General features: G+C 43.1%; 5 protein-coding genes across 6 annotated transcripts in view; 2 read left to right on the top strand and 3 right to left on the bottom strand.

Moving 5' to 3' along the window:
- The window catches only part of phgdh (phosphoglycerate dehydrogenase), a 7,700-nt gene extending 6,567 nt beyond the window's left edge, over window positions 1–1,133 (bottom strand). The window contains exon 1 of the mRNA XM_031858230.1: window positions 883–1,133. Within this exon, the coding sequence (XP_031714090.1) occupies window positions 883–1,020 (138 nt within the window). The 5' untranslated portion in view covers window positions 1,021–1,133. The remainder of the gene's footprint in view (window positions 1–882) is intronic.
- A 600-nt stretch (window positions 1,134–1,733) lies between these two features.
- Window positions 1,734–4,547, top strand: cfap210 (cilia and flagella associated protein 210). The gene is made up of 9 exons (XM_031858589.1): window positions 1,734–1,879; window positions 2,171–2,379; window positions 2,525–2,698; window positions 2,794–2,999; window positions 3,124–3,280; window positions 3,359–3,498; window positions 3,624–3,813; window positions 3,947–4,111; window positions 4,199–4,547. The coding sequence occupies exons 1-9, from the start codon at window positions 1,831–1,833 to the stop codon at window positions 4,490–4,492; spliced, it is 1,584 nt and encodes a 527-aa protein (XP_031714449.1). The 5' UTR covers window positions 1,734–1,830; the 3' UTR covers window positions 4,493–4,547.
- Window positions 4,548–5,178: 631 nt separating this feature from the next.
- ppig (peptidylprolyl isomerase G (cyclophilin G)) lies at window positions 5,179–10,284 on the bottom strand. The gene is made up of 13 exons (XM_031858587.1): window positions 10,069–10,284; window positions 9,584–9,667; window positions 9,426–9,500; window positions 9,224–9,331; window positions 8,970–9,014; window positions 8,793–8,880; window positions 8,661–8,690; window positions 8,407–8,546; window positions 8,149–8,320; window positions 7,878–8,063; window positions 7,233–7,323; window positions 6,896–7,029; window positions 5,179–6,776 (listed from the first exon to the last, which is right to left on the bottom strand). Exons 2-13 carry the CDS (start codon window positions 9,642–9,644, stop codon window positions 5,783–5,785), a joined length of 2,124 nt encoding a protein of 707 aa, XP_031714447.1. The 5' UTR covers window positions 9,645–9,667; window positions 10,069–10,284; the 3' UTR covers window positions 5,179–5,782.
- fastkd1 (FAST kinase domains 1) lies at window positions 9,701–16,598 on the top strand. Of its 2 annotated transcripts, none has more exons than XM_031858586.1 (15): window positions 9,701–10,275; window positions 10,937–11,443; window positions 11,539–11,607; window positions 11,964–12,089; window positions 12,175–12,573; window positions 12,677–12,787; window positions 13,016–13,147; window positions 13,236–13,722; window positions 13,835–13,949; window positions 14,033–14,161; window positions 14,280–14,411; window positions 14,504–14,617; window positions 14,824–14,968; window positions 15,060–15,174; window positions 15,259–16,598. In XM_031858586.1, the coding sequence occupies exons 2-15, from the start codon at window positions 11,097–11,099 to the stop codon at window positions 15,352–15,354; spliced, it is 2,517 nt and encodes an 838-aa protein (XP_031714446.1). In that variant the 5' UTR covers window positions 9,701–10,275; window positions 10,937–11,096; the 3' UTR covers window positions 15,355–16,598. The 2 variants fall into 2 exon arrangements, with proteins under 2 accessions (XP_031714446.1, XP_031714445.1); XM_031858585.1 differs by lacking the exon at window positions 9,701–10,275 and adding an exon at window positions 10,416–10,807.
- On the bottom strand, window positions 15,909–19,036 carry klhl41a (kelch-like family member 41a). The gene is made up of 6 exons (XM_031858588.1): window positions 17,722–19,036; window positions 17,468–17,625; window positions 17,254–17,361; window positions 16,976–17,161; window positions 16,420–16,566; window positions 15,909–16,284 (listed from the first exon to the last, which is right to left on the bottom strand). The coding sequence occupies exons 1-6, from the start codon at window positions 18,805–18,807 to the stop codon at window positions 16,173–16,175; spliced, it is 1,797 nt and encodes a 598-aa protein (XP_031714448.1). The 5' UTR covers window positions 18,808–19,036; the 3' UTR covers window positions 15,909–16,172.
- Between the last annotated feature and the right edge of the window lie 350 nt (window positions 19,037–19,386).

The following is a 19,386-nucleotide window of genomic DNA, read 5'->3' as shown; positions in this document are numbered from 1 at the left end:
TATATATATATATAAATAAAAGATCTTCTTGTAATTATGGTAACACTTCAGCTTGTTCGAGTGTGACAATTTCCCCTCACACATCTTTTACCCTTTCTGACTTTTATTATGGTGCAAATGCATATTTATGATCAGCTATTTCAGGTCCAGTTGCAGCCTCGACTAATAATGCCGATAGACTTTTTATGTGTGCACTTACTAAACACCAAGATAAATGAACTCATGAGATGCAGCAATACAAAAAAAACTGTCCAATGAATGAGGTAGGTGTGGCTAAAAAGAGAGCTCACTTTTGGCTGTAGGGTCTAACAAAGCTTTTTGTCCAGTCATGATTCCACTCTAAAACACTACAATCCTTTGAGTTAGTATCAGTACATTTCCACTGCAACTCATTTTTCCTAATCCGACAAATAGAACATGCACAAATGCATATGTTAGATTCTGCTGCATGCACAGCCTCTGCATTAAGTTGATAATGCCAATGTGCTGCATGGTGGCAGGCAGAGAAAAAAAGAGATGGGATACCCAGTAAAGTCAGGGATGAGTTGCATCAGCTTCCTGGGGGTGGTACTAAATATAAAATCAATTGTGAGCCCAACAAATACGTGTCGGGCTCAGAGAAATGGTGCGAGTACGTAACCTAAAAACGTGCACACACACGTCTTACATTAAACATTGTATAAAATAAACAGACGCTACTTGATTCTACCCCCGAGACAGGCACAGCTGCAAAAAAACACACTAGCTTTCAAAATGATGCTTGCTTAGTCGACTGAACTTTTTTCTTTGCAATCATGATTTCAAAACGATTGCGTACTAGAAACAAAAACGACACGTTGTGCAGGTGAAAGGAGTTACGCAACACCCGAGTGGCAACTTTACCTTAATCTGCGCCATTAATTCATCCTTCTTCATATTCGGCTTTTCCGTAACTCGGATGCCATTTTCCTCCAGAATCGTCTTGCAGCGAGGGTCAACACTCTCACTGATTAAAACGGTCTTGATGGAGATAGGGGCCATTTTTGGGGATTTCTCACCGGGCTGCCGGTCGGTGCGTAACTGGTGGTGTGTTGCGTCCGTGAGTTGATGAACACGGGGAGCTCCCTCTGCCGTTTTTAAATGTTTTGTATCAGATTTAAGACGGCCCCTTTCAAAATGAACCCGCCTCTCATGCGTCTCCCGGTGTGACTCATATGTTTAGTATGTATATCTACAAAGTAGTATAGCTGTGTGTACTTAAGTAGAACACCTAAATTTATCTGAAGAGCAATGGAATAAAAATGGTATTAAGAGGCATAAAATGTAAATACTTAAGTAAAGTCAAGTACCTTTGAAAAAAAAACTAACCATATCCTATAATTAATTTGGACACCATATGCAACTGTTAATGTTATGCTAACATGATACCATACGATAGAGATCTAATCACCATAAACTCTGTTGGTTCACATCAAGCTATTGAAATGAAATATATAGTAGGTGGTTTTGTTGAAATAATTGTAATATTCCAAAGAATAACTTAAAATTGTTCTTTGCTTCATTTAAAAGCAGATCAGGCAAGTCCATTGTTTCTCACAGATGCTGTTTATCACCTGACTAGTCACCTTATCCAATTCCAAGTATTCCAAAAGTGTAGGACACACAGCGCCACCTGTCGTCCATAGGCGGAAATGCTTCGGATTGGCTCAAGCGTTGCCTGGATACAACACATCAAATGCGCACCCTAGCACAGCTGTATGTAACCTAGAAAGAGTTAAAAGTTTGCCAGCTGTTTTAGTTAAAATAGTCCTTTTAAATTGAATATTACTAGGTAATACATACCGAATACAAATGGCCTCGGTGGTTCAGTATGGCCGACGAAGAGGGTCCAGTAAGAGAGGTGAGAGCTAACGAGTTTTCAGTAACCTTTACTGACGCTAGCTAAGCTAATGTTAGCTGTCATGGCTAATAGACAATAATGCAAGTCTGATTGCAACGTTAACGTACACAAAGTTCAGAACAATATAAGAGTGGCTGTAGGAGTGAACTTCCAACATGGAAGAAATAAATATGCATCCTATAATATTCTGGAGAAAAGCATTTACAGTCCTCAACTACCCAAATTACACAAAGTCCCCTTAAATAAACTTGTCTTCTCAAAGTACTTTCCTCTTCTTCTTTTTTTGAAAAGGGTCTTCAGCTGAGGAAGGCAGCAGGATGATCCAGCCACCAGACCTCCGACAAGTCACCGTCTTAACCAAGAGTGAGTGGCTGAGGATTCAAGATGAATTGAACCAGGTTCATAAAGACAAGGAGAGGATGAGAGAGGCAGCAAAACAGAGGCAGGCCTTGCATTTGCAATCACAAGAGGTGGTGAAACTGTGGCCCAACACCATCGCTGTAAGTTGCCTGTACGGGGGTTTCCTCAGATTGTATTAGTTTTATTAAATTTAGATGTAAAGTTGCACAATGAAAAGCACAATGTTCTGCTCTAAAGAACCATGCAAAAGGTTAACACGCTTTATGTTTTTTACATTTATCAAAGAGTCAAATGAAAAAGAAAATGGAGGCAAAGAAGATCCGGGAGGAGATTGAGGAGGAGAAAAGGAAACTGGCTGAGAAAGAAGAGACCGAATATCAGGAGCAGCAGCGGAAAGAGGCCATTGAAAAAGCCCAAAGTCAGCTGTTCTACCAAACAGACCGTGTCAAAGGATTACATGTCGGTATCGCTTTACAATGATCGTCACATGTACATGTTTGGCTCTATATATGTTGATGTTTCGGCACAATGAATGATTATTGCTACTTCCACAGGGTGCGTTCTTACTGACAGAGGTGCTGAAGGAAAGGGAGGCACAGATTGAACTGAAGCAAAGAATCAAACATGCCTCTAAAGACGTTGACAAAGAATTCCTGGATGCGACAAAGACCAGAGACGCTGAAGCCTCGAGGCAGGATCAGGAGAAAGCCCTTCAGAAAAAGCTCGGGATACGGACTGTTGCAGAAGAACTGAAGAAACAGTAAGTCTCGCATCGTACCCAACAAGCGGCTTTGAACACGCTGCAGATGATTTCAAATGAGAATCAGAGACGGCTTGAGTAAAGCATTTTCGCTTTACATGTGAGATTGATTCCTTCTCCCTAGGGTCAAGGAACGTGAGCTAGTGAGAGAGCGTCAGAAGATAGAGAACACGAAGGACGGAGAGGAAACCCAGCACCTTCAAGAGCTCCACCGGTGGGAGCAAAGGACGGAGGAAGAAAGACAAGCAAAGCTGAGGAGAGATCTCATGCACGCTCACAAGGTAGGGCCTCAACAGTGAGGGCTAACTGCTATAGTGTACCACTGTACATACTCATACTGTGTACTCTGTCATTTACAGGAACATATCACCAATAGGGACCTCATAAAAGCGGCAGATGCACAAAAACAGGAGGCTGAAGAGGAGCAAAGGAAACTTTTTCTCTCTGCAAAGCAAAACATTATGAAGTTGCGGGAAGACAAAGAAAAAGAACTGTTCAGGTAAGGCCCAGCTAAACAATAAACATCAACCTTCGCAACTAGCTTCTAGTACAACCGGTCATCGGTCCTCATATCTCATATACAGCGGATCTCTGGTGCATCATCATTGTGTTTTCATTCCCCAGAGAGGCACAAACGCACATAGAGAAGATCATGAACAAGCTGCCCGTCCTACAGGATCAAACCGACAGAGAGGAGCAGGGGATCGCAAAGGTTGTTGCTGAGCAGGAAGCAAATAAGGCCCGACAGCAGCGGGAGAAGAGGGAGAAGAAGGCTAAGATGTTGGAGTCGATAGCTGAGCACAGAGAACTCATGGTAAGACAGGTCCAGATGCTGCACGACACAATGTTACCGTCGCCGGTTCTAGCTGGAGGGATTTCTGCCTGAGATTCCATTTGCAGCTCACAAAATGTTCCCACACCTGTAAACACAAGCTGTGTTTCATCAGAGACAAGAAAAGGAGCAGAGGGACAAATCGACAGAACAGGACACCCGAGACATACTTCAGGCCAAGAAAGAGGCCGACCGAATATTTTCTGAGAAACAACAAGTGAAGGCTCAGAGGATGAAAGACGACGGAAGAAAACTACGATACTTCAATGCCACACAAATGGTAAATGTTGAGACCGTCTCCGCCACAATCATTGGAAACATGTTTTGGTCCTTGTCTGACATTTATCATGTCATCCTTCAAATATAGGCTGATAAAAGTGCCAGGCGTCAGCAGCTGAGAAGAGAGGAACACGAGTTTGAAGTGAAGAACGCAGAGCTCATCGCTGAAGAGGAAAACCAGTTCCAGCAGTATTCACAGCACATCATCAGAGCGGCGGCGGAGGCTCAGCGAAACGTCTTCCCACTTTGCAAAGCCGCACGAGGAGTAAGGCCTAGCCACCTCGTTCAGGACGTCTCTGGTTCCACCCAGAACATTAAGAAGTTAAATGAGGCCAAAGATATTGAAGAGGCAAAGAAGAGGCTTGGGTTTACATGGTTATAGGTCACTCCAGGCTGGCTATTCTGGTTTCAAAGGTTTAATAAAGTCCTTAAGATGTTCTGACAGAGGCTGCGTCTGAAATCACTCTCTCATTCACTACTCTGTTTATAACAGACAATCAATAGTGTGTTGTTTGACTGAATAATTAATTGCCACTATGAGTGGGATTCATGAATAGTCGTATTGCAGCTGCATGGTTTTCATATTTGGAAAATAAGAAGCATTGCATTGTGGGATTATAATCTCGTCCATGGGGCATCCTGGTGGCCTACGCATTAACGGGAATGTCCACGAAACAATATATCCGGTTCCTTTACAGCATGTCATTCTCACTATTAACGGCACGACGCTGCCCCAAATGTACTCTAAAAAACTACTTTTCTGTCCCTTTGTTGAGAATTGTGAGCGCAAGATATCGTGCATCATGTTGACACTTGGGAGTACACTATATAGTAGATATGGAGTGACTTTGGACATGTTTTACGAGTGTTCATTAGGTACGTGATGTAATATGTTCTAGTCAGAGTGTTCTACAGTCCATTCACGCTGTAGAGAGAGCTACAGTGAGATTAATGACACAGATGCAGTTGTTTGAAAAGAATCACATAACAAAATAATGTGTATCAACTACCCAGAGCAGAGAAGATGACTGGTCTGGGCTAAAAATATGGACTATTAAAAACGGTTGATTAAAATCAAAGTTGAACCTTTTAATTCATCCTACACGGCAGTAGAGTTCTACATTTTTTTCCATACAAAACAAACAAGAGGTATTTTAAAACCAGTTAACAAATAGGATTACAGTACAAGGTCATGGACGTCCAAAAAGAAAGGAGTGGATGTACATATTCCATCAAACAATGAGGGGGGTAAGCATGCAAGAAATTAAAAGTGTTCTCGTCCAGATTGATTGATGTAAAAAATAACTTGACAATTAGACATTTGCCCAACTTAGAGAGTCTGCATTAAATAACATTGAAACAAATCCTTCCTCAGACTGGCTGTGTAGCTTCAGCTACACCTCAACAGTGTGATGGATTCAATGGGGGACAAATCCACAATCCATTCACTGTCCACAGCTCGCAAGATGCTACAGTCTGCCATTGTGTGTTTGAGTGGTATTCACATAGTTCTTAACTGTCTTTAAAAAATGACTTTTAAACAATCATATTAGTGGGATTTTATGCACTGAATGAGGAATGTGAATAAGTCCCACTCTAGATGGAAAGCTGATGCTGCATACTAGATATGTAGTTGGGGTAAAATCTATTCTATTAGGACGTCGCCACAGGCTCAGTCGCTGTCGGAGCTCGAGCTGGAGCTGCTTTTATTCCTCTTGCTGCTGTTCCGGTCTCTGCCCTTTGTACTATCTGGTCTGGGTTTGGCCGGGCTTCTTCTGTCTTTGGATCTGGAGGTACGGTTTGCTTCTCTGCGCTTGGAATCTGGACTCTTCTGACCCTTCCTTTTGTCGTCTCTGTCGCTGTCGGAGCTGCTGCTTCGTCGTCTCCTCTGGTTGTCAGACTCCCTGTCCCTCCTACGAGAGGACCGATCTTTGCTGCGCTCTCTCTTACTACTCTTGCTTCTGGAGCGCCTGCCTCTGTGGGAGTCTCTCGACTTATTTCTGTCTGGGCTTCTTGTTCTACGTTCCTTATCCCTGGACGTTCCTCGCTTCTTATTCTCCCTTTCATCGTTGCGTCGTCTTTCCTGACTCCTGCTGCGTTCTCTGCCCCTCTCTCGCTCTTTTCCCCGTTTTTCTTCTTTGTCTTTGGACCCTGCCGCTCCGCTCCTATCCCTGTTCCTGCTACTTGATCTGTGGCCATCTTTTACAGTTGGTTTTTCCTTGCTTTGTGACTTTGTCCTCGTTCTCTCACCATTTCTTCCTTTGGTGTCCTCTTTCTGCTTTTTGTCAGACTCATGACCCTTATTTCTATCTTTACTGTGATCAGACTCTGACTCCTTTTCTTTCTTGTTATCATTTTTGTCTTTGCTCTTTGAGCGACCTTTTCTCTCATCACTTTTGTGCTTGTGACCCTTCTCCCTGCTTTTTGACCTCCTACTCTTTTCTCTGCTCTTGCTGCGGCTTTGAGATTTATCTCTTTTCTTAGCCTTGTGTTTGCTCTGCTTCTCATCCTTCTCAACAGTGTCGTCCTCTTTGCTTTTGGATCTACGCGACCGAGTTTTCTTGTCTTTTTTACCCTCAGCTGTGCGTTCGTGCTTTGTGTCCGAGGTTCGCTTCTCTCTTCTTGGAGCTTTAGCGGCCTCGTCCTTGGCCTCACTCATGTCCCCTCTGTTAAAGAAGTGCAGGGTAAATGTCACACCGCAGATCAACAGGCAACACTATGGAACTACACGACGATATGTGCACTTTTACATACTCTTCAATAAGTCAAAGTGAGGTTATCTTACTTGTCACCCTTAATCCAGCGCTCTCCGGTGACGGCCCTCATCCTCTGACGCTGCAGCTCCTGACGCCAGTGTGGGGGGGTTTCACTGCGCCGAAAACCATCTCTGGACCTTGAACGAGACGGAGTCCGATAGCGCTGGTTGGGGAAAAAAACAACGACAAATCAGTTTCTAAACAGATTGGAACTTACACGGGTCAAGACAGGAAGCTTACAGAGCTGCAATTTTTGTGCGTTCCTGCCTTGTAAAAGCAACAAGACATATTCCAATCTTATTAGTCATAATATAAATTGTGACAAAGTAGATGTTAGTTGAGCTCTTCACATTGAAGTGCGCCTACCCTTGGACCCCTGCCTTTTATCTTCCTCCCGGATCGTGTCATCACCAGTCTTCTGTGATACGATGACTGAGAATTATATGTTGTGCCAGCACTAGAGAGAGGGAGGGACAGGAAAAAAAAAAAGAAGCAAGGCATGAAATTTTGGACGGGTCAGTCCACCAATGAGCAGCAGGTCAACATTAGCATCCAAATGTTCTCATGACACCTGGCGGGAAATGTGTGAGCAGCTTGTTGTAAAATGTGTGTAAAAAGCACGCTGTAGTTGAGGGGATGGTCCGGTAGCTCACATTGTAGGCATGGCCAGCGTAACCAGGTGCGAACCTCATCATCATTTCCTAAAAAGCCCACCATGTCTCTGCATTTGAATGACGTGAACCCACTTGAAACAGACGGCTATCCGTGGTGGTGAAGATGACTGGAGGAGGACTGTGTGGCATTGCGGCCTCTCTAGTGTGCTCAGGCACACCTGACAGCACAGTTTGTTCAGCCATTTTTGCACCCGAAAACTATATGCAACTGTAGCAACATAAACAAATGTCACGGTGATGACGACGCAAGCGTACTCGGGAACAGAACAACAGCTATAATTTGAAAGCTGATTGGGGGGGGGCATTCGAATCATACCTAATATGAAAAGGCTCTTACCGCTCTCTAGGCCTCTCCTCTTTACTCGGCTGAGCCTTTTCAGCCTCCTCCTTTGACTTCTGGACCGCCTGGGGACTCCTCCTCATGAGGAAGCGATTCTCTGGGATGGGTGGAATGTCTTCAGGACGCACAGTAGATGTAACCAACTCTTCTTGTTCCTTCTCTTCAGCACTTTCAGCCTCTGACCTGGGAAAGCATTGCGTCTCAGAATAAAGACACTAGTGTACTGCACACTGCAGAAAGTGAACATGTGAGAAATGAAATTAGGTACCTTTTCTTTTCCTTCTTCTTCTTCTTCTGTTTCTTCTTTAGCTTTTTCGCCTTCTTTTTCCTCTTCTTCGATTCCTCAGAATCAGAGGAGGACTGTGAGGAGCTCTCGGAGTCGCTGGAGCTACTGCTGGAACTGGAAGAGGCTCGCTCTTTCTTTTTTTCATCTTTCTTTGCTGCAAACATTCAAGAATCCGTTAGGAGCGCTGCTTCATGAAGTCTAAAATGTATTTTGGAAGTGCTGTAAATGCTTCAAAGAAACCTTTAGATTTAGGGATGAGCTCTCCACAGTTCAAGACTTTCACGTCAGCATACGGTCTGCTATTGGGATCCGTTTTCTGGTTCTCCATGGTTTGAACAACCTCTTGGCCAGAAATCACATGACCAAAAACCACATGGACACTGAGGAAACACAGTGGCGTTGAGCATCAGCTATGTTGATATAAGTGAAACGTACTGTGTGTATCGTGCACGATGCAATCAAGCAGAGTTTCAGACCAATTAAGCCGCACTTACCCATCCAGATGTGGTGAAGGTTTTGTTGTTCTGAAGTGGTGAAGCAGGCCAAAGCAAGAAAAAAGTTCATCAATATGTTTAAGGACAGAATGAACTAATAATGCATCAATAATATATAGGAACAGTGCTTACATGAAAAACTGTGATCCATTGGTATCTTTGCCCCTATTGGCCATAGACAGCAGGTAGTCCTTGTTGTGTTTAACAGCGAAGCTTTCATCTGGGGGGGAAAGGAGAAGATTGTACTGCCATCTTGAAGCCAACGTCGGTTTGGATAGCAACTGACAGCTCTGATAGTGGCCTCTTTACCTTCAAAAAAGCCTCCATAGATGGATTCTCCTCCTTTTCCATTACCTATGTCAGAGAAGGAATAAAAGTTATAAAACTTGTGCCGATTGCTGGTTATTCAAATAGATTCAGTTAGGTTGATGATAAGTTTTGTTGATGCGTTCTTTAGGTGCCAACGTGACGCCATAGGTGTGTAGAAGGTAAAACACTTACAGCCCTTTCATGCTATTAACAGAGAGATTTGACATCTTTACATTCAAACTTTATTAACTCACCTTCGCTGAAGTCTCCTCCTTGAATCATGAAGTCTTTTACAACTCGATGGAACAGACATCCTTTGTAGTGCAGGGGCTTCATAGTTCCTTTGCCAACGCCTTTTTCACCTGAATGAAACCACAGTCAGTTATCAACATTACACCTTGCAAGAAAGTAAAAATGTTTTCTGGCATTTTTTTGTAGATACATGTCAGTATTTACCTGTGCAAAGGCATCTGAAGTTTTCACATGTTTTGGGACAGACATCTGAAAACAATTCAACCACAACTCTGCCGACTGTGAGGAAAGAGCATCGTTAGTTATTAGTTTTCTTCATCATGTATCTGGATGTATTGTGTAAATTGAGATGTCTTTCTTACCGAGCACGTTACTGATGCCAATGTCAAGAAAGCACCGAGTGCGCTGAACTTTGATCCCCATGATCACGTCTACTGATCAAACACCTGAAGGTGAGAAACACAGAAGTGACACTTTAGCTTAGCATTACCCACAATCCTGCACACCTATAGGGTCTGAGGAGCTGAACGACCTCTTTACATGCAAACAAATCATTAAGCTGTTAATTATTCTTACAATACATCAAATATAAACGTATTCGACACTGCTATGACGACAGATGGGTTATAAACACAGCTAAGCTAACGTTGGCTAATGTTAGCCGTACACACACACACACACACGCTGTCACCATAACGGTAGGCCTGGTGTTAGCATTAGCACGTTCAACTAGCCTCAGTCAGACGACATGCAGAGGGATTGTTCTACTTGACGTGTACCGTGCAATTTCGACATATTAACTACACACATATATCACCAAGACATGGCTAATGCGACATATCATCACCTGGAAACAGAACGGTATCACTCCATACGGCGAGCTGCTCTCACAAACGACGAAAATTAACTTTCATTCAGTGTTGGGTTCACTGTTTTCTAAAGATGGCGCGAGACGGACGTCAATGTATTTCAAGAGTCGTGCGACAGTGAACGCAGTCGGGCACGTAACTATGAAGGAAATGGAGAATAGATTGCCCTGAACTTCACTTGTCAGGTACAACTTTTTCACAGGCTGCTGGTCATCCAGTCCGTGTGCGTTTGGATAGTTTGCTTTATCGTTTAATCGAAAATACAGAAAGACCACGTCAAAATTATGGTGTTTCTGTATTTTCGTTTACTATCAAAACGTACACGGACTCCACAGGGCAACTGGTTGCCTGCTGCCTGAAAGACAAAACCCAGGGTATTTCACACCACTTCGTCACTAGCTGCGGAAGTGAAACATTGTAGCACCCATGCTGACCCGATGCTGACTTTGAATGAGTGATTTTAATGTCGTATTGCATTTGTGTTAAATACACACTGTTTGATTATCTATAATCTAAAGATATACATATTAGAATCCAGCGACTAGGGGTAATCTGGCGCTGTCAGTGGTTTTATGTGATATTTTCTCCATGCACGTGAAAACCGCGTTAGCAAACTGATCGTAGCTACTGGTAGCTCACTTCACTGTTACTCAACGTTACATTAAAGGAAAGTTACACAAGTATCTGGATGCGGCTGTAGGCGAGATGAAACCCGAGGTCAGCATGTCACACTGAGCTCACCCAAGTACTGTGAATACGATGTAAATTGCAACATAATTTAAGACATTGTGATATTTCTTTAAATATCGTAATGGGTTTCTTTTGTGTGTGTGTTTTTGTCTTCAGGTCCCCGAAGGAGCCTCTAACGTAACCTGCCTCCAATCCGTAGTTTTGTGGGTGTGATCTCAGCTGGCTGAGGTTACCTGTTGGTTTTTGACATTGGGTTGCACGGTGCTCACTGTGTTGGTGCAATGAAGACCCCAGTGCATACTTAAATTTTGAGCCGATGTCTGCGGTGATGTTTCGGGTCCGCTTTGTGAATTCCTTCCTTCGGAGGCTCCTTAATGGGGGGCCTGTGAACCGAGACCAGGTTCTGGAGCAGCTGCGGGTTTGCTCGGCTGAGGACCAGGTGTTTGATGTGGTGGGCAAGAACAAAGCCAAGCTCACGGTGGACCATGTCGGCAAGGCTGTTGGGATGCTGTGGCAGTTCCAGAAAGAGAAGCCGCAGTTGCTCAGGACCGTGGAGCTCATCAAGACCCACCCGCAGTTCTTGACTCTCCGGGTTTTGGCGGAGAACAAAATTGCTCTGATGGACGATTTAATGTTGGTCGACATGCTTTACAGTTTCCTCAGGTACATTAAGATATAGACACAACCACGTTCAACTGTTATGTTTTGATGTCATAATATAGTGATTATAACATGCTGTATTATTGTCCATCTTTTAGGTTGAATGTGGATCAACATGACTCCCTTGTTCAGCAGTTGGTTTCAGAAGCATGGCTCAGAATAGACAGGTATGATTGCATTACATGGTTTTTGAGCTGATGACAATTATCATTTTCATTATTTAATGAAACTGTAAGTATTTTTTCAATCAATTAAGTAATTGCAAAGTCTATAAAATGCCCCAAAATAATGGAAAATTGGGAAAAAACTTTATTGTTCCAACCAACAATCCTTAACCCAGATATAAAATATACAATGATATAAAATAGAGAAAAGCAGCAGATCTCCACATCAGAGAAGCTGAAATCAGCACATTTATTTCTTTATTAGTCACAAAAGAGATGATTTGCTGTCAAAATTGTTAGATTAATTGTGTGATTGTTTCAGCACTAATGAAATGTTACACAAACGTGGATTTTTGCAGATTCCCACTGGCGTCGCTATCCAAGTTCTCCATCTGTTTAAGTGATCAGCACCTCCAACACAGTCCTCTAATGGGCCACATCACCAGTATTGTGGATCAGAGGTTGTCTTCCATTGATGATGCCAGGTTGGTCAGGAGACCGAAAGGATCAAATAACATACAAAGTCAAGTACCTCATATTGTGTATTGACACTCTGGTTGTCTTTCCCAGGATCCTAACTACGCTGATGATTAGCGTGTCGTCCCTGGTGTCTCCCCGGCTTCGGGATGCCCTCATTAGCAGGGCAGACCACCTCCTAGAAACCATGGATCCCTCAAATTATAACAACCCGCGGAGAGTGGTGCAATTCCTGCGCAACATCAAGCACAGTTACCGGCCTCTGCTGGAGAAGTGCAACGGGATCATCTTGAGCAACCTTCCCAGACTGGACGCAGAGAATATCAGCATCATCATGGGGCTGTATCAGTCCCTGCAGTTCAACAACTGTGACTTCAGGCTGGCCGTCAAACAACGACTGACAGAGCTGATTGATTCAAGCACCGATCCCTTCTCCTTCACCAAACTTTTTGTCGCTCTGGCGCCGATGGCCAGTCAGGAGATCAAAGATGGGTTCGTATCTTTATCACTGGCGTGATCCATAAGTGGAAATCTTTACTCTTGACAGCAATTCTTGAGTTTCTCATGTCTCTTATGTGGTTTCATCCTTTCTCAGGATGGAAAACACTGCCCTCTTGTTGGCGGACGAGCTCAGTGCATATCAGGCTCTGGCAGTAGCCGAAGCTCTAGAAGAGACTCAGAGCAGGAATCTCAGCTTATTGAACAAGTGAGTTCATATCTCTGCCATATAACAACTTCATAGCTTAAGAAGCTGAGCCAATATATCTGCCAATATCAACTTATTGCAGAGATATATCAGTATTGCCATATATTTCAGCAGAAAAGTAATTAGAAAATTCAGTTCAGGAATGACAAAATCATAATGTTGTGTTGTGTTCACCACCGATGTATAGAAATATAATTTAAATATATTTCTTAATAAATTACTTTCCAGAATTACATCAGTGATCCAAAGGAATCTTCACGTCTACAAGCCGGTGGAGGTGGCCAGAATCACGCAAGCCCTTTTTCTGATGCAATACCAGAACCCCGAACTCTTCACGAAACTACGGAAAATTTTGGTCAAGTAAGTGTTTATTTAAGCTAAGGAGGACATTCTCTGCTTCACTCTCTGATTGAATGAAATGTCAACCGGTTACACTTTTATCTTGCAGCTTTTTGCAGCGCAGCGTCTACCCGTACGAAGTGACCATGCTGACCCGTGTTCTGTCCATGCTGCCCAGCCCGCGGCTTGACGAGGGCGTGATCGCACGGGTGGATTCGGTGGTGACCCAGTGCAACCTCAACGAACTCAACACCATTTCTCATGCCGTTGCCAAGTGGGTGCGTAACGATCCTTCCTACCGCCACAACACTCCCAGCAAGTACGTCCGTCTGCTGCAGACCCTGAACCGCTGCGGGCACGAGAGGCTGCAAACGGCCGACCGGCTGGACTTGGTGCTGGAGGAGCTCAAGTACAGCTCGGGAGAGTGGTTTGAGGAAATGCTGCTGGAAGAGACGATGGTCACGCTGAAGAGGATGAGGGACCAGATAAACTGGACCAATGTGCCTGAGTTGTCCCTCTTCTTAACCCGAATAAATCACCTCTGCCCTCCCCTGATGGACCGCATCGCCAGCGTGGCTATTAAAGACATTAACAAGGTGCCCTAAGAGACATCGTGATATGTTAAGTCTGCAGTAAGTACATATATATATATATATATATATAATACATATAAAACATGAACTGTACTTTTTCTGTGTCATTTTTCAGATTCACCACTCTGCAATATATGCCACCCTGCTACCGTTCTCTGTCATGAATTATGATCCAGTACAAGCAGACGAGTTGTATGATGTTTGCATTCAGCGCTTCATTCCTCATATCAGTAAGTCTTATCAGGTTACACATTTGTTTACTTTTTATTTATTTATTTCAAGCGTGCACTAACACCTGTCTTTGTGTTTGTAGGCTCCTTTGACCCACATCTGCTAGTTCTCCTGGCGTACACTTTGTCTGTGGCCGACTGTTTCCCAGAGGAACTCGTCAGAGAGATCTTCAGCATAGACTTTCTGGGAAAGCTGGATGCCCAATTAGAAAGTATGTGTTTGAAACATAATTGTTTTTATATGCATCGGTAGCAAAAATATTCCCCGTGAGATGTAAGCACTTCACACCTCAACAGAACCAATGTAGCGGTTGTCCTCTCCTCTTACAGCTCTACCAGATGCCCTCAACATGCGGACCAGACTGCGCCTCATGGAGCTCAATCGTGCCGTGTGTCTCGAGTGTCCTGAGTTCCAGGTGCCGTGGTTTCATGAGCGCTACTGCCAGCAGTTGCAAAAGAAAGGTAAAAAGAAGCAACAAGAAATGAGTTATTAATTCGGTGATTGTTCAAAATTCAAACAAATCTGTACTGTCAAAATTATATTTTTTTTACAGGGAATGGCACTGTCAGTCCTGTGCAACAGCAAATCCACAAAATGCTGGGGGAAGTTCTCGGAGGTATTGACTGTGTCCGAGTAGCAGTCGTTACTCCGTATTTTTACACTGTTGGTGAGTAATATTGGGAAATCTCTGTATTAAACATTGATTTTATATTTTATCACACCTTATCAATTCTTTGCGCCTGATGGAAAGAGAAGCTCAAATGAAGGGTATCCCCTGTACTTGCAATACATCAAGTCAATTTATGCTCACCCCCAAAAGAGAAAATATAGTCTAAGGACAGAAGTGTCACGTGACCACGTTTGCCTTTTCAGACTTTGAATGCACACTGGACAAACAGCTGCAGCCGCTGCCCTACAGCGAGCCCAGCACGCTGCAGATCTCAGACAGAGGACAGGTTCACTGGGGGAAAAGCTCAGTGGAGAACATCAGGGATGTGCTGCCACCTGGAGCTCAGCGGTACGGACACATTATACCAACATTGTTAATAATAAGTAGACCACTCAGAAATTAAATGTGTTTGACGTCCTGTTTTTACTCATCACTCAAGAGTTGCTGTGGACTTTCTTGATTCAAAGTCCTTCTGCAAGAACTCTCCACACATGAAAGGTGAAGCCCTGATGAGAAAAAGACACCTTGAAATCCTGGGATACCGCGTGGTTCAGGTGGGAAGACGTCATTGAACATTGCATGTGCTGTTGTACATCTCTTACACTGGATCATATTAAATGTCTGTGACACTTTTACAGATCCCTCACTTTGAATGGAACTCTATGGAGCTTTCGACACCAGATGCCTGGAAGGAATATCTAAAGAAGAACATATTTAGGGAGCTCTCTTCTTGAAGGCCTTATTTATTGAACAATGAAAGTAATGTTGCATTTGACACTGACTTTTTCTTTTTTGAATTTTCCGACTGAACAGTTTTGAAAACAGTACGTTTCTATATATCAAGTGCTCCTCTTACATGAATCTACCTCATTCATGTTAAGTGAGATTGTGTATTATGTGCTTTTCTATTGAAATACATATTTTAAATAAAATGAACATCGAACATTAATAGGGTATTGTCAGTGTTGCTCAAACAACAGAAAATGTACATTTGTGACTATCATGCACTTTGCTTGCAAATGATATGCTACGTCTTGGTGAGCATTGTAGAGCAAGTAACACATCTTTGGACATTACTTTACTCATACAACAACAAAAGCTTTGTCTTAAAATGTTTAAGATTAGATTATTCATGATTGTGCACACGGGTACAATATTTCTGGGCTTGAATAATGAGTGAGCCTGTATGAGATGATGTGTTAATACCGATGTACCGAGGTACATGTTATTCACTGGAAAAGGAACATTTCGAGATTCACAGAAAAAAAAACATGAATTTCTTTGCCATCCTTCAACAGTAATATACATTTTAATAAGTGAAAGTGATGTTTTTTTAATAGATCAGAATCAACAACTAGGCCTGGCCCAAATGACAAGAAAAAAGCCAATTAAAACCATGATACATTTCATTAAACCACTCACAGAACAGGCAAAGGTGACGTGTTATGTTAAAATGTTAAATTACAACAACGAGCCACTAAATAAGATCATGTACATAATATTTTGCCTACAGCAGTAAAGCTAAAGTGCCTTGTCTGTCCCTGGACTGCTGTCACAGTTTGGGCATTCGGGCTGCATTCAGATGCATGGTCACACAGGAAGCACCGGCTGCATAACGCATCTCTTTGATGATACCAGTCCACTGTTTCTTGTCATCTTCATACCTGGGGAGACCGTGAAGACATGTCATTATAATACACCGTTGGGAGTACGAGGGGAGCTATTGTAAAAGAAAGTGAACAAGATGACATTGTTTCCTACCACCTGTATAGATATAATGCAACAAAAGTAACACATACTGCCAAATGTCGATGGTTTCAGTGGGTTCACACTCTTTGTCCTCGTTCTCCACCATGGCAAAGCCTCCCAGAGTGTACAGCTGCCCTCCGCAGCTCACCAGGTTGACCGAGCTCCTCTCCTGGGGCATCTCTGTGAAGGGTGACCACCTACAACAAGGGGCACTCAGCTGTATTACTGTTTGTTTTTTCATGTCCTCAAACACCTCAGCGAGAGTTCTTTGACTTTAAAAAAAAAACGTACTATTAAAAGAATATTAAAAAAACATATACTGTATCTTCTATCATCCTGAATTGATTCACAACTTCCAAAATTTTAACTGTTATAATTGTACATAAGAACATGCATATATCTATTAATGGGCAATAGCCTGCAGTGTCGAGCATTTATGTGTGATTTGTTAAAAAAATCCCGCAAATTACCAATTTTAGAGCTTTATTTTGAGGAATAATAATGTTATTGTTATAGAAATTGGTATCAGAAAATAATAAGCCATGCACAACACTTTGAGGGGCATATATATATATATATATAAACCGTAATAATAAAAGCACGTACTTGTTGGCTCCAAAGTCATAAGTTTCACATGCAGCTGTGAGGCCTTCCTCATTGACTCCTCCAGCGACAACAATCTTCCCGTTGTGGATAACTGCCCCGAACATGGATCTAGACGTTTTCATGGAGGCCACCTCCTTCCACTCTGATCTCTTGTGGTTGTATGCAAACATCTTATTGGTTGCTTTACTTTACCGGAGAGACAGACATGATTGTGTGTTAATGTAATTTGAAAATCATATTTTGACTTAATATGATCTGTTTTGGCATTTAAATCTTACTTGTCATCCGTTTTTCCTCCAATACAGTACACCAGCCCGTTCTCAGACACCACGCAGTGGCCGTGGATATTCAAGGGCAACTTTTTAGTTTCAGACCACTTCATTTTTCTAAAAAGGGCAGATAGACAGCATTTAAACAGTAAATATAGGAGCTTTTAAATGAGACAAATCTAGTGAACGAGCATATCCAAAACGGTTGGTGTGCTGAACTTACTCAGTGTCATAGCACATAACAGTGTCCTGAGACTCATTGGACTGTAAATCTTTTCCTGCGACAGCAAAGAGAAGATTTTCACATTCCCCCACAGCAAACAAGCACCTGGGGGAGGGCATGGGCGGCAGAGCGAACCATTCAGCAGTGAGACTGTCCAACTGAAAGACACATTTTAGGTTATTTTGAGAAACCAAAAGAGGGAAATACTTCCGATTGCTTCCAGCACATCGGCAATGTAAATATATTCTTTATACCTGGTAGAAGTAACACTGCAAAGGGTTTTCCTTGTCCTCGTCATCTACAAACAGTCCTCCCAACACATACAGGATGTTGTTCCTCGATACCACACTGACGTGGTTTCGGGGGATCTGCTCTGCCATTGCAACAAGAAAACATTCATTCTCCTGGGTGTCGTAAGCCACACTAGCAGTGTCATTGATCATCAGGACCATGTCTTTGGCATACATGCCATATCTGCGCGTATCATTGAGATAGCCGGGCAACTTTCCCTCCTCTCCTTCCTCACCATCTTCTCCCTTCTTTCTCTCGGGCAGCTTCCCCGCAAAGGCTTCCTTAATGACTTTGATTTTTTTAAGAAGCTCAGGGTCAGTCTTAATGAGGTCATCCTTCTCCACCTTCTCCTTGAAGTACTTCTCTGGGAGTAAACGGAAGCGAACGCACTCAAAGGCCTCCTCTAAGGATTTCGCGCGCTTCTCTTTGTCTTTTCTGATCCACCTCATGAGGGTCTCAAACACCACTTCCTCTTTGTCTACATTCAGTGCGTCTGCTCCAATAATGGCAAAGAGTTCAGGCGGAGCGAGCTCTAAGAAATCCTTGTCCTTGGCTACGGTCTCAAACCGATCTGCAATGTGATCTCGAGCTGCCAATGCCAGTCTGGCGCTGTTCAGCATCAGTCCCAGCCTGTAGATGGCAAGGCAGTTTTTCTTTGTCAGCCCCTTCTGGAGATAATTCACACAAACCGTGAACACCGAGGGGATCTCGAAGCGGTTGGCAGCGGCCAAAATATCCTGCACGTTGTTGTCATTGATGTCAATCTCTGCTGAGTACATGTAATTTACAATCGCCTCCATCACATTGGGATCCATGTTCTCCAGAATAACCTCCATTGTATCCTTTTCCTTGCCATCTTCTAAGAAGCACAGCTCCCGGAAATAAGGACTGCAAGCGGACAGTATGAGGCGATGGCAGGGGATGCTTCTGTCTCCAACCTTTAGGACACAATCAATTAACTTGTTCTCATTCAGGAGCTCTTTGAGTCCGTCCTGCAGCAGAGTGCTCTGAAACAGACGGAGGTCTTCCCTCATGCTTTCGGGATCCATTCTTTTAGGACAGGAAGTGGATGGAGGTGTTCCCGACAGACTGTCCCGGCTGGTGTAGACAAAGAACTATAGGCCACCAGGTCTGAAGCCACTTTAATATAACCGTGCCCCCTCTAAATATAGCCAGCCACCCCATCCATGAAGAATTCAAGTTGGCCCAATAGGAGAGCTCACACAGCTGTCATAGAGTAAAAACAACTGCGGAGCCTTGTCACCCTAGTGATACGTAACAACATTGTTGTATGGCCACTGAAATAACCTATGATCTTTTAAGTTCATTTTCACTTGTCTATCTAATCAGGTAAAATACATAATTTTAGAGAAACACAGCAAAACACGTTAAGATAATGGCAGGACTATTTTGTTACAGCTCTTTATGTGTTCACAGATATGGCTTCTGTGTATTCTGGAGACATCTACATGTGGAGTGAGTCACGATTCACTGATAGTAATGACCAGTTCACTGCAGTGATCGGTATTTGTTCGTGACACATCCACAGGGGAGTTATCTAACAAGAAAGGGTCAGTGAACAGCTGCTACCACAGGAGGTGACAGTTAGTCCTCTTTTCAGATTTCTA

Source organism: Anarrhichthys ocellatus, unplaced genomic scaffold (genome assembly GCF_004355925.1).
Source record: "Anarrhichthys ocellatus isolate YVR2014 unplaced genomic scaffold, GSC_Weel_1.0 scaffold20, whole genome shotgun sequence".
Taxonomy (NCBI): Eukaryota; Metazoa; Chordata; class Actinopteri; order Perciformes; family Anarhichadidae; genus Anarrhichthys; species Anarrhichthys ocellatus.
Note: the sequence above shows the minus strand (reverse complement) of the source record. Positions and strands in the feature narration are given on the sequence as shown.

Excerpts from the sequence above, each read along its gene's own strand:
- cfap210 (XM_031858589.1), top strand. The coding sequence starts at position 1,831 with ATGGCCTCGGTGGTTCAGTATGGCCGACGAAGAGGGTCCAGTAAGAGA. Across the intron at positions 2,380-2,524 it reads TGTGGCCCAACACCATCGCT|AGTCAAATGAAAAAGAAAAT; the intron begins GTAAGTTGCCTG and ends CATTTATCAAAG. Across the intron at positions 3,281-3,358 it reads ATCTCATGCACGCTCACAAG|GAACATATCACCAATAGGGA; the intron begins GTAGGGCCTCAA and ends TGTCATTTACAG.
- ppig (XM_031858587.1), bottom strand. The coding sequence starts at position 9,644 with ATGGGGATCAAAGTTCAGCGCACTCGGTGCTTTCTTGACATTGGCATC. Across the intron at positions 9,015-9,223 it reads AGGAGGAGACTTCAGCGAAG|GTAATGGAAAAGGAGGAGAA; the intron begins GTGAGTTAATAA and ends TCTCTGACATAG. Across the intron at positions 8,881-8,969 it reads CTATGGAGGCTTTTTTGAAG|ATGAAAGCTTCGCTGTTAAA; the intron begins GTAAAGAGGCCA and ends TTTCCCCCCCAG.
- klhl41a (XM_031858588.1), bottom strand. The coding sequence starts at position 18,807 with ATGGATCCCGAAAGCATGAGGGAAGACCTCCGTCTGTTTCAGAGCACT. Across the intron at positions 17,162-17,253 it reads GGAGGAAAAACGGATGACAA|TAAAGCAACCAATAAGATGT; the intron begins GTAAGATTTAAA and ends TCTCCGGTAAAG. Across the intron at positions 16,567-16,975 it reads TATGACTTTGGAGCCAACAA|GTGGTCACCCTTCACAGAGA; the intron begins GTACGTGCTTTT and ends CCCTTGTTGTAG.
- fastkd1 (XM_031858586.1), top strand. The coding sequence starts at position 11,097 with ATGTCTGCGGTGATGTTTCGGGTCCGCTTTGTGAATTCCTTCCTTCGG. Across the intron at positions 13,148-13,235 it reads CTACGGAAAATTTTGGTCAA|CTTTTTGCAGCGCAGCGTCT; the intron begins GTAAGTGTTTAT and ends TTTATCTTGCAG. Across the intron at positions 13,950-14,032 it reads GCGCTTCATTCCTCATATCA|GCTCCTTTGACCCACATCTG; the intron begins GTAAGTCTTATC and ends TTGTGTTTGTAG.